Source organism: Ixodes scapularis, unplaced genomic scaffold (assembly GCF_016920785.2).
Source record: "Ixodes scapularis isolate PalLabHiFi unplaced genomic scaffold, ASM1692078v2 PGA_scaffold0__279_contigs__length_252992795, whole genome shotgun sequence".
Taxonomy (NCBI): domain Eukaryota; kingdom Metazoa; phylum Arthropoda; class Arachnida; order Ixodida; family Ixodidae; genus Ixodes; species Ixodes scapularis.
This window is the reverse complement of record NW_024609835.1, coordinates 52,555,968-52,572,737: the sequence shown is the minus strand read 5'-3', so window position 1 is coordinate 52,572,737 and position 16,770 is coordinate 52,555,968. Positions and strand designations below refer to the sequence as shown.

At 42.8% G+C, this 16,770-nt stretch overlaps 1 protein-coding gene across 1 annotated transcript; it reads left to right on the top strand.

The window, feature by feature from the left end:
* The first annotated feature begins 9,255 nt into the window (after positions 1-9,255).
* On the top strand, positions 9,256-15,079 carry LOC8040143 (acetylcholinesterase). The gene is made up of 2 exons (XM_002413973.5): positions 9,256-10,748; positions 14,923-15,079. Exons 1-2 carry the CDS (start codon positions 9,256-9,258, stop codon positions 15,077-15,079), a joined length of 1,650 nt encoding a protein of 549 aa, XP_002414018.5.
* Positions 15,080-16,770: the final 1,691 nt, after the last annotated feature.

The window sequence follows — 16,770 nt, the reverse complement described above, 5'->3', positions numbered from 1 at the left end:
GGCACCTAAAGTCCCATTGGTTGAGCGGAACGGTACCTTAATTTCTTCTGTAGCAGCGTAAAAAGGCACCTGAATTCCCATGAGCGAAAACGGACCTAAACTCCCATTGGCTGCGACGCGTCATGTAGCTCCATAGCAACGGCGTAATCGTTCCTAAAGAGCCAGCCGAACTGCTGGACGCGCAGCGGGAAGGGGGGAGGGGGGGGGGGGGGACGTGGATGTGCGCTGGTTCGACGTTGGGTGTAAGGTTAGGCCTATCGTTTCCCTTTGGGGTCTAACCAACGTTACTAGATCGGCTCAGTTGACAAGCTCCGCATCATGCACGCTTCGAAAAGCCGGCCCCCTCCGTTCGCGCGAGGGGGCGGGACTCCGTTTGCAATACAAGTGGCCCCCTTCATTTCAGTTGTGCGTCATAATGCACAATTAAAGCGCAGCCTAAGAATATTCGCTTTGGGAGGCCAGGTGTACCGCGAAACTTGAGAGCTACTTGTCTTTTGAAGCGAAAAAACGGGAACATATCTGGACAAACTTGATGCGAATCGAGCGTTAATTGTCTCCAGCCAAATGGCTGGGCAATTCTTACTCGTGTAGGTATCCTCTCGGCACTGAAACCATGGTTGCAATCACGCCGGTTGCACAACTCACAGCGCAGCTGGGCAGTTCTTACGGGAACCAACATCTTTAAGAACATAGTTAAAACAATAATGACTCTATCTAGATTATTTGTTTCACTAACATAAAAAAAGCATTGTCGAGAAAAGTATTATTGCGGCGCGGAAAAACAATTTTACAACGAATATTTAGAGCGCCAATCGTCTCTCCAACCGATGAGAGGCGAGGAAAGATGCTTAGTTAGCTAAGCGCACTTGCATAGAGCAGGGCTACACCACTTAAGTTGCGGTTAACGGCGTAAATATTTCACAAAAAAAAATGTATAAGAATTTTTTTTATTTAAATGCGTGCCCATCTATCTTTTCAGCGCATCTTTAACTGCATTTAAGGATGTTTTTTTTCTCTCTCTCTGTTATGAATCGCAACCTAAAGTATTTATAGTGTACAATTATATTTAACTGGTGTAAACAATGTATAATGGCATCCTAGCAAACCCATACAAAATATACAAATCTCAGCATCCCTTTGAGGTTTCCTCAGCTCCGGTGTCCCTGTTGGAATGATTGACATTTTCAGAATACTCCAATTTGACTGATGGCAAGGATTCCAAGACGGATAAAACTACAATCGCAATCTAGAACAGGCTGTGTACGTCAGTGCAACAATTATATTGAATGTGAATAGACGTAAAGCAAAATCTGGAAATTCCTGTTTGCTCCATAGCATCTCTGAAATTCGAGCCTGTCGGGTTCACACTAAACGGCTCGGCCAAAGTGGAACACCGCCAGTATTCCACATATGTGAAACAGCACCCGTGGACCCCTGTTTGAAAAAAAAAAAAACACGTTACCATATGCTTCGTTTCCCCTTAAGTCCAGGCGCAGCCAACACTACTAGCTAATGTTAACAATCAGACAGAATCAAAAGCGCGGCATCATGATGTTCGTCATGTTTCTGTACGTTGTCTATCATCGTTGAACCAATCATAAACAGAAAAGTTCCAGTGACTTGCGTTTTCCACACTGCTTGATCGGTCCGACTACCTCGTAGTGTCGTTTGCGTCTCGACTTACGCTGAAACGAAATATAGTGAAAGCCTTGTTGCGCAGAAAAAAAAAATTTAATTTTTATGGCATGAAACAACGGAAAACCAGCTCCAACGTGGGTTGTGACTTGTGGGTTGAAAGTAGCGGGAAAAATCTCATATCAAGCGTTTTGTACTCTTCAGGCTCTGGCACTTTTTGGTATCAAACGTGTTCTAATCTAAAGTCTCGCATGCGAAGAATATTCAATTACTAAATATTATCGCTTTGCAACGTGCTCGGTCACACAACGAGCTGCAGTGCGACATCCGTGCTTGGTAACCATAGATGATATACGGTATAAGAATCTCCTGCGATACAGATACGCCTAAACCATATCTGCGCACCGCGCTGGGATTAAGTAAATCTAATATTATTGCACAATGCTATGCGATAATAGCGCGGTTCGACCGCCGATATATAGTTGAGGCTCCTGTTTTAGCTTTGAAATTCGCGTCATTGCAGTCGTTCTCTTTTCTTTTTGCTGCGATTACGGAAGTCACGCCGGTGGAGCTAAGCAAAAGACTAATTTCATAGTTGCGACAGGCTTAAATCCGGTCGTATAAATCGACTGAAAATAATTAAAAAAATACGGGGCGCGCTTTTAAAGGAGGAGAAGGTCACTGCGGCAACGTTTCCTCTTCACGGCTCACACAAGCCGAGACGATCGATTTTACCTTTTCAGCTACAACCAGCTCTCCTGTAGCGAGTTCACTGTCACAAGTACGCCCACTTCTTGCCCACTCCTTGTTGCAGAGGGCATAAATTTACCACTTATGCAAACGTGGCCTGTTAATTCCCATTTTAAAGCATGAAGTGTTTTGTTTTAGGGGAACTCCCGATCCCAATATTTTGCCCGTCCGTCCGTCGGTCCGTGCATTTTCCGCCAAGTTTAGGGGGTGAAACTGAATTAGTGCTTAGGTCACGTGACGTCAATTCATGTCACGTGACCTCACGTCACGTGATCTATGCACAATCACGTTTCTCTGCCAAAGTCGGTGGGAAACTATGTCACGTGACCCGACGTCACGTGACCCATTGATTACTTCATTTTCCCACGAAGTTTAGCGAAAATATTTACGTCCCGTCTCCTGACGTCACATGACCTATACACCAATTATTTTCTCCGCTAAATTTAACGGGAATTCGATGCCACGTGGCCTGATACCGCGAGACTTATACAGCAATTTAGTTTCCCCGCTAAATTTAACAGGAAAATTGACATTACGTTACCTGGTGTCACGTGAACTGTACACCAATTAAGTTTCACCGCTAAATTTGGCGGGAACGTCCATATCACGTCGCATAAGCACCTTCAGTTCTCCCGCAAAATTTAGAGGGGAAATTTACGTCACGTGATTTGACGAAACGTGGTAGATACATTAATACAATTTCCCCACTAAACCTAGCAGAAAAATTGACGTCATGTGACAGACACCAATTTAGTTTCCTCGCTACATTTTGCGGGAGAATCGACGTCACTTCACGGATGCACCCACTTCCCCGTTCAATGTAGCGGTGAAATTGATAAAAGTAAAGGTTCTTCTTCACTCCCCAAAACCACGGGTTAATGTCTTCTACCAAATTTTAAACGAACGTATCTCAAATACTGCATTTCATGAATTATAGAACATTTGAGATGCAAATCGCTACCAACATTTTTTTATTAAAATCTTTGGGTGGGTGTCAATGCTTTGTGTACGCTGCCAAAATCCTGCTGAGTATGTTAATCGTTCGAGCCATTGAAGCAGGAAGAACAATTATTTTTTTAAATTTATACTGTAAAAAAATAGATTCGAGTTCAATACACTTAAGCTGACGACTATGGAGTGCAAAACCAATTTGAAACCTTCGACCTTGTCACCAGTTTCGACCGGTTCGACTTTGTGGACAGTGTGGCCAGACCTTAATACAAGCATGTCTAGGTTTGGAGAATTTTTTTTTATGCAAAAGGTTATTTTATTGTGTGAACAACTGCAATTAAAAGAAACTAATTTTATTCACTGAAGAAGTTAATAACTTAAATTTTAGTACTGTATTGACTGAAATAGCCGATCAGCGCTGCACTTAATTCATCTCTTAGCCATTACCATCCAATCCGAAGCCAACTGGCCAGCCTGTCGCGCATGCGCACACGAGTCGAACCTCAATACAAGGTTCGACGAACTTTCCACTAAAAGTTCGAAAAAGTCGAACCTGGTCGAACTCGAACCGCGGCCGGTTCGCGACACCCCTAGTTGAAATGTAGCGCCTGCGTCACCTAGGACGGCCCCTCGTGGTCTCTGTGTGAGCCCCTTAGACATCCTTATTACGGTCAGTTTGTCACCATGCAATTCGCTCGTTGTTTTATTCGCATTGTTTAGCCTGTGTTCAAGACACGTCTTAGAACAATTTGTCTAACATAAATTTAGTAGCAAGGCTTTTTGAAAAAACAGTTCATTGTGTTGCAAAGTTTATACGGTCTTCAAGGGCCACACTTAAATAGTAATAGCCTTCTCAGGTTCCATAAACATTATTTCGGTATACGTAAAGAAAGCTTCCTTTTGTTTTCGTCCCGTTGTTGGCGACCTTTCACTCGAGCGGGAAGGAAAATGACAGCGATGGCAATTACAGATAGCCGGGGTCAAGAATAGAATTGCTTAAATTACCCCTTCATTCTAACCACGTGTAGAACCGGACCATGAATTCCAGTTCTGCTTAAAGGGTTGCAACCTTTTTCAAACCAAGTTGTGTTCGAGACAGTATTCAACCACTCCTGACAATCAGTCGACCGGTGAGCACGCTTACACGGTGAGTATCCGTTTGGCATTCTGGCGTTTTCTCGGCAACTTTGACATACTGCGACGACAAAGCCTCGCATTTGAAAGCTGCAGACCTAGAAATACCTGAAAAAGCACATTTTTCAAGTTGATAAGTAAGTAACATGTGTGAGCTATGAATGTGTCAATACAAACTACTCAAATGTAACTCAAATTCTGAATTATTGTTTTAGGTTTTGAAATAAAATAAATGCTTCCTTCCGCCGGAAATCAGCATAGCTCATACCTTGTGAATAACTTGCCTGAGGAAAAAAGAAAAACCTTTTGGTTTGCCCCGAACACCAAGTGGTCGAAACAGCGCGAGTGAAACTTCATTTAGGTTATCTTTTAGTCCCGATTCTACTTCTCTATGACAACTTTCTTTATGTTGACACTTCTAAAACGTTTTTGTTTGTTTGTTTCCTCTTGTGACAAATTAGAAAAAAGATTTTCTCAGTTTCACTGTGCCCTTGTGGCGACGTTAAGCCTCTAATACGTTCTGAGCACTTCAAACAGGATTCGAACCAAACTGAGGAAACGCAGACCTGTACTTTCACTTGGAGCTACAGCCTTTATTATACTAACACGAAGTTGTTCTTGTTGTTGTTGTTGTTTTTGTATCAGTTACGGTGGTGGAAATACTAGTGGGGTGCGACTAAGGTTAATGGTGTCGTTGATGGTGTTCGGTATCAGTTTTTGGGGTAATGTTCGCTCGAACATCGCCACTTTCTTTTGCTGTGGGTGTCAGATAGTGACCTTGAATATCCACTAGCCATATGGGAAGGTGCTTTGTCATTGCATTAAAAAATATCTGCAGTCAGAATCGCAAAGTGTTTCTTTCTGAATCGATATATAATGTTAAATTAGAGTAAAATTAGCAACATATCTGGTCCAAGTACACAAAGTATTCAAGTCTTTTTTTTTTATTATTATTGCCCGAAGCTGTAACAACCTCAAAAGAGGTTAACAGTGTTAATAAAAAAAAAAAGAAAACAGCATAAAAAGAGCAGAAGTTAGTTGAAAAATTGAAGAAAAAATCCTCTGGAAGTCACTGGGTGTGAGGCTTCCAGTAGCTTCTTTTCAAGTTCCTTCAACCACATGCCCCTACTTCTGTGCTATCTTCATGCATCACAGAAGAGGTGTGACAGACAAATCCTGGCTCCAGACCACAGCCACGTCTCCATTAGTTTAATTTACTAAATCTTTATCAGACTAGTAATATAGAACTAATCATATTGTAACTTATCGCCCAGTAAATGTTGACACCCTAGTGTCTTCCTATGACCATATTGAAAAAGTCAAAGGAAAACTTAAAATGTTTAAAATCGCAAATAAAAAGAAGGAACACATACAACATGGACGAGCGCTCGTCCAGGTTTTATGTGTTCCTTCTTCGTCTTTTTGTTATTTGCGCTTTTAAAGCTTTTAAGTGAACATGAATCAAATAGCTGAAGCCAAAGTATTAATTTATAAGAAGGGTTACTTCTGGACTAATGCTCACAATAAAAGATCGTATAGACAAACCAATAACGTAACTCAGACGGCCCTGATTTGTTGATATGTTGAAGGAGGTACGCAGTGTTCAAGGCCGTGGCAGGCACGTAGCCAGGAGGGGGGGCCCATGGGGCCCGGGCCCCCTCCCCCCCCCAGAAATCTTCCATTTTGCTGGGACCTCCTCTCCCCCCTCCCCCTCATACAGCATTTTGTCATGGGCGCCCCCCCCCCCCCCCCCCAACAAAATCCTGGCTAGGTGCCTGGACCGTGGTATTAATTTATCTTAATGAGTCTTTTCTTAGCCCTACTCAGCAACGGCGAATTTGTCCACATGCCGAATTTCTGTGGGATATTTTTCTTTTTTTGTACCAAGCGCAAAGTTATATCTTTTGCACAAACATTTAACGTAGAATACGTTTCCAGCGAGTGTAACTTAGTATAAACCTAAAGGCCCGTTCGAGTTTGACGACGAACGACTGACCGGTTTTTAAGCCTCTTGTGACGGCTTACGATAAACTGCACTGCTGGGCTGCCGGTTGTAAGCCGTCATTAGAGCCTATAAATTGGTATTTTAACAGTCAAACTCGAGTGCGTGAACAGGTTTCAGGCCACGAAAGCAAGTCGTACAGCGCTTGGACCGAGAAATCCACCAGACTTGGCAGGATAATTAGAAGGATTGCCATCATGTATTGCACGCATATAGAGTATTCCCGTACAATTAAGTCCACTCAGCAAATGAGTCTTTTCCTAAATTGTTCGGCGCCGTCTATCGTTAAACAGCGAAGCGTTTTTCGTTGCCTCGTAATTTCATGTAGTATAAAATGAAATAATATGTTCTCACCTTACAAGGGAAATATGGTATATTGACAAGGAAATGACGATGGCCACATCCAGTGTTGGGAAGTACTTTATGGTACGATGCACTTAAAGTATTACTTCAAGTAGGATTTGAAGTTTTGTACTTTACTCGAAGTACAATCCCTGAGTGCTTTATTTGGAGTATCTTTGCTTTATTTGGAGTGCTTTATTTGGAGTATCTTTTCTGGTATGTTCCGTTGAAAGCACAACTCCCGACTTCATGTACATGTTAGAAATTTGGTCATGTTAAATTTGTATTAAAAAAATTAAAGACGTTTTAATTCTCTGTAACGCCGAATTAGAGACCAGCTATTGAGGAGGAAGAGGGAAGGGGAGCGGAGGGAGGGGCGGATATGCCCCTCCTCTCCCTCCCCTCCTCCTCTTCTAAATTTCCCGCTAAATTTAGCGGAGACATTTTTCCGCTAAAAAAATTTTTTTTGCTAACTTTAGCGGGAAATTTTTTCCGCTAAATTTGACTGTGAAATGTTTCCACTGTACTTAGCGGACATATTTTTCCGACAAATTTAGCGAGGAAAGTTTTCCACTAAATTTAGAGGGAATATTTTTCCGCTAAATTTGGCGGGGAAATCGTTCCGTGAAATTTGGCGAACACTTTTTTTTCCGCTAGATTTAGCGGGGAACAATTTAGCGGAGAAATTGTTCCGCTAAATTTAGCGGGGAACTCGTTCTGATAAATTTAGCGGGAAATTTTCCGCTAAATTTAGCGGGGAGTTTTTACCTCTAACTTTAGTGAGGAAATTTCTCCGCTAAATATAGCGGCACATTTCTTGCTAAATTTAGCGAGCGAATTTCCCCACTAAATATAGCGGAAAAATTTCCCCGCCAAATTTAGCGGGGAAATATTCCTGCTAAATTTAGGCGCCGTGTGACGCTACGTGTTATGTCATTTTGGGAATGTCCCATAATGCAACGCGCGGTTACGCCGACAGCGACGCCGCTCAAGCAGGAAACGGGCGCCTAAGAGCTGCGCTCTAAAATTATGTTTCGTCAGATCTGAAATGGTACTGATTAAGGTATTCTACTCTCACCAGAAACGCACACAGACAACACATCGCTCCGTTTGTACTGGGGGCAGCTTTTCGGCAGCCCCCCCCCCCCCCCCTATTGAACTCTCGCTACTTTTAAGTTATGACTCGGTCAGCGCAAGCGAGGATGCTAAATATATTAGGGGCTGACACTCTTCCACGAGAGGATTTCTTGCTGAAACTACGGGGCTGACAACATACTCTCTCCTAGTACGTTTATCTCTCTTGGGTGCGAGCCAGTGCAAGCGGCGAAAAACTCAGAATTCGGAGGAACTTCTGAATCTGGCGCCATTTCTGAAAATAACTGATGAATCCCCGATTACCCCCCGAAACAAGGCATCCCAGTTTAGAAAGAAAAAAACTGTATAGGGGATGGAAGGGCACTTGAAAGATTGCGTTGAAAAGTACTTGTAATTTACTTTGAAAGTACAATTTATTTATACTACTTTGAAAGTACATTGTATTTATAATACTTTGAAAGTACATTTTTTTATACTACTTTGAAAGTACATTGTATTTATACTACTTTGAAAGTACATTGTATTTATACTACTTTGAAAGCACATTGTATCTATACTACTTTGAAAGTACATTGTATTCATACTACTTTGAAAGTACATTGTATTAATACTACTATACTTCCAGCAAATTGCTCCCGGTGTGTTTACTGCTTAAAGTAAATAACCTCTTATTTACTTTGTGCTTCACTTCAAATAATTTTAAATGCACTTTACCCAACAGTGGCTTATGTCGCATGAACGAGCGCGTCCAGGATCTGAAGCACTTGGGAACCGGCCGCCACCGACTTAACACTATAGTCGGATACAGGTTAAGTAAGAATGCTTTAAATAAACACCGACACACATTAACTATACGGCATATGGTCGCTTCGAGGACAAACCAGGGAAAGCAGTCGCCATGTCGAGTTATTTGATATGTGAGTTTCCGGTAGAGAAAGACATTTGCGCTACCCGGGGCGCGCAAATGTCTTTCCTGTTTAGGTAAAGACATATTTTTCTGCGCCCAGTCTGCTTTGTCCTTCTTGATAGTGAGTAGTATGCACCGAGCCCCACACACGTCAACGCAGAGTGCGCCTCGGTAGCGGACTGTCTGAAAATTGCGAAGGAACACTAGCCGGTGGTAATTAGGGTGAGGGAGAAGTTTCGGGCGAATTCTTAACTTTGTTGTATCTGACTTTAACAAAGTTTATTTTGTAAATAAACGTAAATCTACTACTGAAACGGTAATGTTATCGTCTTCGTAATGGCGTGACGCGCCACAATAATTTTCTTATACGGCTGAAAGTTGACGTCGCCCTGCGTTTTTGAATGCATTGCGTTTGGTTGTCTCTTTTTTATCGCAGGTCATGAAAATCACAGCACTTGTGGTGTTTTGTCTCGCCCAGATCTTCCTCGCTTGTTCCCAAAACACTGGTCAGGATATTGTGACAACCAAATCTGGACTCGTCCGAGGCACTTTGCTGCGAACGACAACAGGACAGGTGCGAGCATTTTTAGGCATTCCTTTCGCGGAGGCCCCCGTAGGAGATCTCCGATTCAAGAAGCCGGAGCCGAAGCAGCCTTGGAACTATGTCTACAACGCGACGTCTCTACCGAAGATGTGCTCACAGCCCAGTGTTCATCTCACCAAGTTCTATCAGGTGAATACAGAAAATAGCGTGAGTGAAGACTGCCTGTTCTTGAACGTGTTTGTTCCCATCTCAAATTGCACCCAGATGCCTGTCGTCGTATACATACACGGCGGGGCGTTTACCTATGGGGGAATATCAATGAACATCACCGACACAACCGAGTTGAGTGTGCGTGGAGATCTGATCACCGTCGCCATTGCGTACAGACTCGGCGCTTTTGGCTTCCTGAGGACAAGTCTTGAAGATGTGAATGGGAACATGGGGCTCTACGACCAAGCATTGGCCATACGCTGGGTGAAGGACAACATCAAATCCTTTGGAGGAGACCCCAACAAGATCACATTAATGGGACAGAGTGCTGGATCTATCTCCATTGGACTGCACCTCCTGTCTCCTATAAGCAGAGGTCTCTTTCATCGCGCCATCATGCAAAGTGGAAGCCCTTTCACGAGAGTGGTGCTCAGCGATGACGAGAAGGCACGCAGTGTTGCTAGGAAACTCGCCGATGCCCTCGGTTGTGAGACTGAAAATCAGACGCTCAAGACCACACCAGAAAATGTTATTCAATGTCTCCGGTCAAAGAACGCTTCGGAGATTATTGACGCGACTGAAGGTTTTAGTTCGGGTGGTCTCGACGCATTTTTCCCTCTGTTTGGCGAGGCATATCTGCCAGAGGGTCCTCTTGCAGCGCTTGAAGCCGGTCACTTACCTGCCGTAGACCTGCTTGGCGGAGTGACAGAAGCAGAAGGAGATTTCTTTTTATACTATTTTGTCGGGCGTTATCTCGATTTGTCAACCTCTCAAGGAATTACTAAAACTACTATGAAGCTATTTCTTAGAATTTTTCTCACCGGGACTGCCCAAGGAAACACGAGGCCTATACTAAATCGTTATTTTTCCAACATTGACGAAAACGGCGGGAGGCGGGCCGTGCAGGCAGGTGCTGATATCATTGGAGATCTTCATTTCAGCTGCCCTATGGTGGAATTTTCTAAAGGCCTTCAGCGCTTGAACAACTCTATCTATATGTATAAACTGGGAGTGAGACCATCCTTTGGCGATTGGCCGAAATGGGTTCGCACTACACATGGAGATGACATCTTCTTCAGCCTGGGTTCAATGTATAAGGTGGCAGACAACTTTACAGCAGACGACGTCAAAGCTGCGGAAAATCTGATACACATCATCTCAACATTCAGCAAAACAGGGTGAGTGGCGTAGGCCGAAATGGCATTGATTGGTAATCCAAAAGGAAAAGTCCGTAGTGTTGTGCCCGGTTAAAACGCCGTAAATAAAAATTTAAACTAAGTGGTCTGTTTTCAAGTAATGCATTCATTATAAGGAAGTTAAAATGCGTTGAACTTCGCTTCGTTTTTATTAAAGTTTCAGTGTCAGAGGTTCATGAACAAATGCAAGGGAGCATGCGGTGGCGAGGCCCTTGTGTCAGGATATTTTTTTCTAATATTTGTCGCCAGTATTTTAATGTGATCCATTAGGCGGGAGCAAAAACCAAGCATTGCATTCCTTAAACAAACATGGTCCGGACCATGTTTGTTTAAGGAAGAACCTGAGTTAAAGCATATTTTGTGTTTCTTGTCGAACATATTTTGTAAGGAGCATTTTTTTATGAAAAGCCACAATCATTTGGTCCTTCTTTATACTAAATTTACGCTGTCAACCTACGCATCAATAGACATGACTCTGCTTAGTTATCAAATGTAATTCCATATGATAGTAGTCATCTGCACCGCCTGTAACAATTAACTCTAACCCTGTTTTTTTTTTTGTGTGTGTGTGTATGCATGGGGGGAAAGGGAGGAGAAGAGGAAGTATAAAACCTTTCTGAAGGCTGCTTAATATCGAAATAACATCTATCGCAATTGAGGACCGTGGGAGTATCTTCATGTCCAAGAACATTTGCTCTCAACTTGAAAAAAAAGCACCACAAATACTCAAAAAAACTTTAACTGTCTAATATAGCCTGTATTCGCATGACTAGAACCTAACTGAAATCATGTTTCAGATAAGTGAAACAATACAACTTTGTCATGCAAGACGAAAAAAACAACTATGTATGTCACACTTCAGCGCGGTCCAAACCGACACGTATTACAAATACCTGCGCCGGGACACGTAAAAAGAAATACGTCTTCCGGCGCACGTATAGACGTTTTTGTTTCTTTTAGTTCTTAGTCACGTGGGTTTTATATCTGACTTGCGGGACGAATAAATAATAAGACATTTCAACATGTAATATGCTAGAAAATATATGTGAGGCAACATAAGAATCTGTGACAATCACGCATTCTTCGTGAAAACCTTGGAGTGGCGTGGAGACATCAGAATGATGTTTTAACGCATACCAGAATTAGCGACGTGCAAGAATGCTGCGCCCCTGTGGAAAATATGCATAGAGTGAAAACATTTGCGCATTGGGTTGCACGGCCATCCTGAAGACATGAGCGTATTCAGAATAGGGGCGAGGGGGGGAGAAAATACGTATCGATGCGGAGGCGGGCGGAGGTACTTCACGGCCACGGGTGTAATGCGGCCGCTACAAGTGCCTCCGCTGTCGAGAATATAGCCCGTCGTCTGCTCCCCGACGTGACGACAACGGCAACGTCGATCGGTTCCAGGCGCGAAGCTCGCTGCCCATCGAGCGTAGCGACATCGTCGCGTGGGAGCAAAGGTACCTTCACTACTTCGCATCAAACGGAGAAGAGCGAAGAAAACGCTTTTATTTCATGTCGTCGAAACTAAGATGGTGACGGCAAAGCACATATTTTACTTAATACTAATATAATAATTCTAATAATGTTTTATTTTCCGTCAAGTGCATGACGGAGAGAGACTGGAAAAACGCCGCACAGACGCAGCTTGACGAGTCTTCGGCCTTCCGTCCCGCGAAGCCTCAATGTGCGACAATGGTAGGACGAGGCAAGCATCGCTAACCTGATTTACCACGCGACTGATCACAAACTACGAGATTTGGCATGACGACCACAGTTCACAAGCGAATAAATGCTTCTAAAAGGCGTCGTTTCAGTGGGCATCCTTCATTTAATGACGCCAGCAGAGGAGTTGACGGAGTTCGGTGAGGCAGCACTGTGGTGGCGTCCTTCGAGCATGTGGTGAGCAAAGCATTTTCACGCCGCCCCACAGAAACCATCGCGAGGGAAGCTCACACTACCGCCAGTCTGCGACGCAGCTTGACGAACAAAGAAGCGGCGCCGATAAACCTTCCTCCGGTGTCGACGGGCATACTTGGTCTACACGCTCGGCTAGACCACGCGCGGAAACGTTGAGCAGTCGTTGGCGGAGCAACACTCCAATTCTCACGTCATCACACAGAAAGTACCGCGCACAAATGCGGATGCAGAAATAAATTTACGACGAGAGGGACGTGACCGGCGCAGTGCACCCGGTCAACTCCGCGCTCGGCGACACCGGCGTTGCCGGCATCGTAGACTGCGTTCGTTGGTCAAGCACGCGAAAAGCACGTGATCACCGGCGGGAAGGAAGCGCGCTCCGGGACTGGCCACACCCGGAATATGGGCGCCTACGTCACAATATGGGCGCCCGAATAATTTAAAATATTGGGACTCTGAATACTTGAACCGAAACACGTAAAAACGGCAGAACCGGAAACGGTCATCCATGTTCCGGCGCATGAATGTGAACTACGTGTCGGTTCGGAACGTGCTTCACTGTCCTGATATGTCCGTGTTTTGCATGAATCAGCTGGAAATGGTACAGTCATTGTCACAGTAATACGAACGGCGAAGTACATGCATTTCTGAGCCTGAAGAAGACTCTAGCCGAACTCGCTAGCACTTCACCGGAAATATTATCACTGACTCCCGCTGTGGAATTATCTTCACTCTTGGCTCCACGTGGCGCGACACTCGCCATTATGATGGCAGGCACACCCTTGAATTGCTCTTTTTCAAATTCAAAGGACCGCCAGGATCGCGTGGAAATGCGACATGCAAATTTTAGCATTTTCATCTGCAGTGCAGAGTGATTTTAATGTGTGTTTCCTGTTTAAGTCAACGAAGGTGGTTTTATATTGCAATAAATCATTGTATTGATAGCACACTGGCCACAGTGCCAGTGGAATATTAGAGAACTACGCCTCCTCTAAATGAAATTAGAACGGTTTCAATCAAAAGCTTAAATAAAATTTGTAAATAAAATAAGCTGCTCCTGCGGCTGTACGGTAACTTGCAGCCGTGCCACGAATTCCTATGAAGGAGCGGCGTCATTTTTGAAGCCAACCACCCAAAAACACAGCGTAAAGGCAGCGCCGTTGGCGGTGAATAAGAATGATAAAATATGTCGCGACAAATCAATAAATAAGTCTGTCTCTTTTTTTAAACACTGCCCACATTCACCGCTATGTGGGTGGCACCTTAGGTATTATTCACTCAGAGACATGTAAGTAAAGAGTTTGATCGTTAATTGGTAAGAGTAGGACGGAAATACGGCCATGTCGCTGGCCGAAAGTACTGCAATGATCTTGGGCGCGATAATTGAAAGCTCTTCTGACCAAACACTATAGCCACATATATTCCCTTAACGGAGGAAATCGGCGCAACAAATACCCTTCAATCGCAATTTCTAGCTAAGGACGTATTCAAGTATTTCATTTCAGCATTCTACAGTTCAAATTGGCGACTCTTCCTAACTGAAAGGGCAACGCACTTGACGTTGTCTGCACGGTGACATTCAAAAAGCGTTCCATCTTTCTTTTGAGTGCACTCCTGGCCGCGGTTACGAGAGATTGGATGGTAGAAACCGCGGATTCGACTCCGGGGGAATTTTGACCCAAACCTCGAACGCGCACCCACATTCGCAGTTTCGCCTCTTGTTTCAGGAAATGTTTCTCGTCAATATCACTTTTGTTGGCTCAGTAAACGCACTCAGCACCTTCAAACTCCCCTTTTTCACCAATCTCTTACAATTATAAATTCATGTACTCTAAGCCTCATCCAGAAACAAAAAAAAAAAAAAAAAATACCTGCGCCGCGCTACGCGAATTTTTCAAGGTCATCCTAGCTCATTCTTACTTCGCAAGTTCATCACGGGGAGAATATGCGGCGCTGGCTTCGGCGCCGCTCTCCCTGCTCCACCTCGGCTCCCACAGCTTCCTCCCATTGACCAGACTCTCTCAATATACGGCTCTCCATTTGGTCACCGCTTAGTTCTTATTTCTTTTGACCATGACTCTACATGTGAGCAGCGAATTCATAGTAAAACGACCTAAGCTAGACCGAAGCTAAGTAATATAGTTTGATGTGTATAAATATATCTATCCAGTCTCTACTTTTTTATTTTGAACGAAACGTTTTACATTCTATCTGCTCCCTTGGCTCTTTACAGGATCCCACAGACGCTAGAAGCCGTACCCTGGCCAAGGTTCCAGGACGAAGAACAGTTTATGGACCTTAGTGTCGAAAGTTACAGTCCCAAGAAAGGCATTTTCCGGTCCGAGTGTGACTTTTGGAAGAGCGTTTTACCATTCAAAGACAGTGTTTAATGTACAACCACTCTATGTAAGCAAATGTTTGATAATCAAGAAGAGTTTCATAACGTATGTATGTCTGTATGTAGTCTTTAGTTCAGACAAAAGAGAAGTCTGGGGGGCTGGGATAAAAGTAGATTTCTGACGGGACCCCAGCCCTAATGTTTTTACAGCACTCATCAGAAAACTAAGCAAACACTGAAATGAATTCTCTTGCCAACGGGCATATGTATAAAATATAAATGAATGCAACTCAAAAGCCGGGATATGAACTTCAGATCATGAGAGACTTAAAATATATGTTACAAGGTTATCTTTGAATGTCCGAAATGAAACGTTGTTTTGCACCACTTGAGTTATTGTAGGGTGTGTATTCAATGTGTCTGGAATTATATATGAAAGTTGCTGGAAGCCATAATTTTTTCGAGCTTTGCTTTTTACGTAATGACTGCGTCGTAGACTGTAGTTTCCGGAGTTTTGGGGTACGTGTTAAAAGTAGTGATTGATTCTGTCTGATCTTGTTAAAAATATTGATTGATATTTTTAGGGTCATAATTTGCTCTACAGTCAATATCTTATAGTCCCGAAAAACTGGCATTCAGTGATCATATTTCTGAAAGTTTCCAATAAATCTAACGGTTTTTTTTTGCAGTATAAATAATTTGCTGATATTTGTCTTTGTAGTTGTACCCCATACTCTTATACAATATTGCAGTCGTGAATAATTAAGTGTATGGTACAGTTGTAACTTTAACCACTTTGGTAAATATTTCCGTAGTTTATTTAATGACCCTATAGCTCTTGATATACAGATTCTCATTTTCTCAATGTGGGGAGTCCAATTGAGTGTTTCTTCAAACAAGACACCTAAATATTTGTGTGTTCTAACGCGCTCAATTTGTAATTTTTCGAAAAGAATATTTAAGTCGTAGGAAACGGGTTTATTCTTTGATCTAAAAATAATATATTTTGTTTTACTGGCGTTTAGAAGCAATTGATTATATTTTAACCACACAAGTAAATTTTCCAGTCAGTTATTGGAGACTTGTTCGAGGTGAAGCAGGTCTCTACTTGCAAAAAAAAAAAGACGTTCAAATCATCAGCATATAAAATAATATCGCGTGATTGAGGTATAGTTACAATGTCGTTTATATATAAAAGAAATAATAAAGGCCCAAGAATCGAGCCTTGTGGAACACCGTATATCTAATGGGTGCCAACTCTGACTTAAAAACCATGTAGTGCTCTATATCGAAAACGGGATGATAAATAACTACGAATAATTTCCAGCGCATTCCCTCTAATTCCAAATGACTCCACTTTTTGTAGTAGAATTTGGTGCTTAATTGAATCAAACGCCTTTTTAAAGTCTAAGAATATTTCAATTGTAATATCATAGTTTTCTATATTTGAAATTATTTTGTCTTTAATCTGCACCAGGGCAGATTCAGTTTATCTTTCCTTCTGAAAACCAAGCGGATGATCAGTTAACAGTTTATTGCTTGCAGAGTAGTTATACAATCTTGAGGCAATACAAATATGGGTTTATAGTTATTGAGATTTTTAAATGTACCACCTTTGTGGATAATGCAGACTTCTGCAATTTTCAATTTATTTGGAACAATATCCGAAACAATAATTTGATTACATATATAAAATAAAATGGGTTACACTAAGTCTATTAACGCCTTGATAGGAATAGTCTT

Bases quoted from the DNA above. Each gene is read 5' to 3' on its own strand.
- LOC8040143 (XM_002413973.5), top strand. From the start codon at position 9,256: ATGAAAATCACAGCACTTGTGGTGTTTTGTCTCGCCCAGATCTTCCTC. The intron at 10,749-14,922 runs GTGAGTGGCGTA...GGCTCTTTACAG, and splicing joins TCAACATTCAGCAAAACAGG to GATCCCACAGACGCTAGAAG.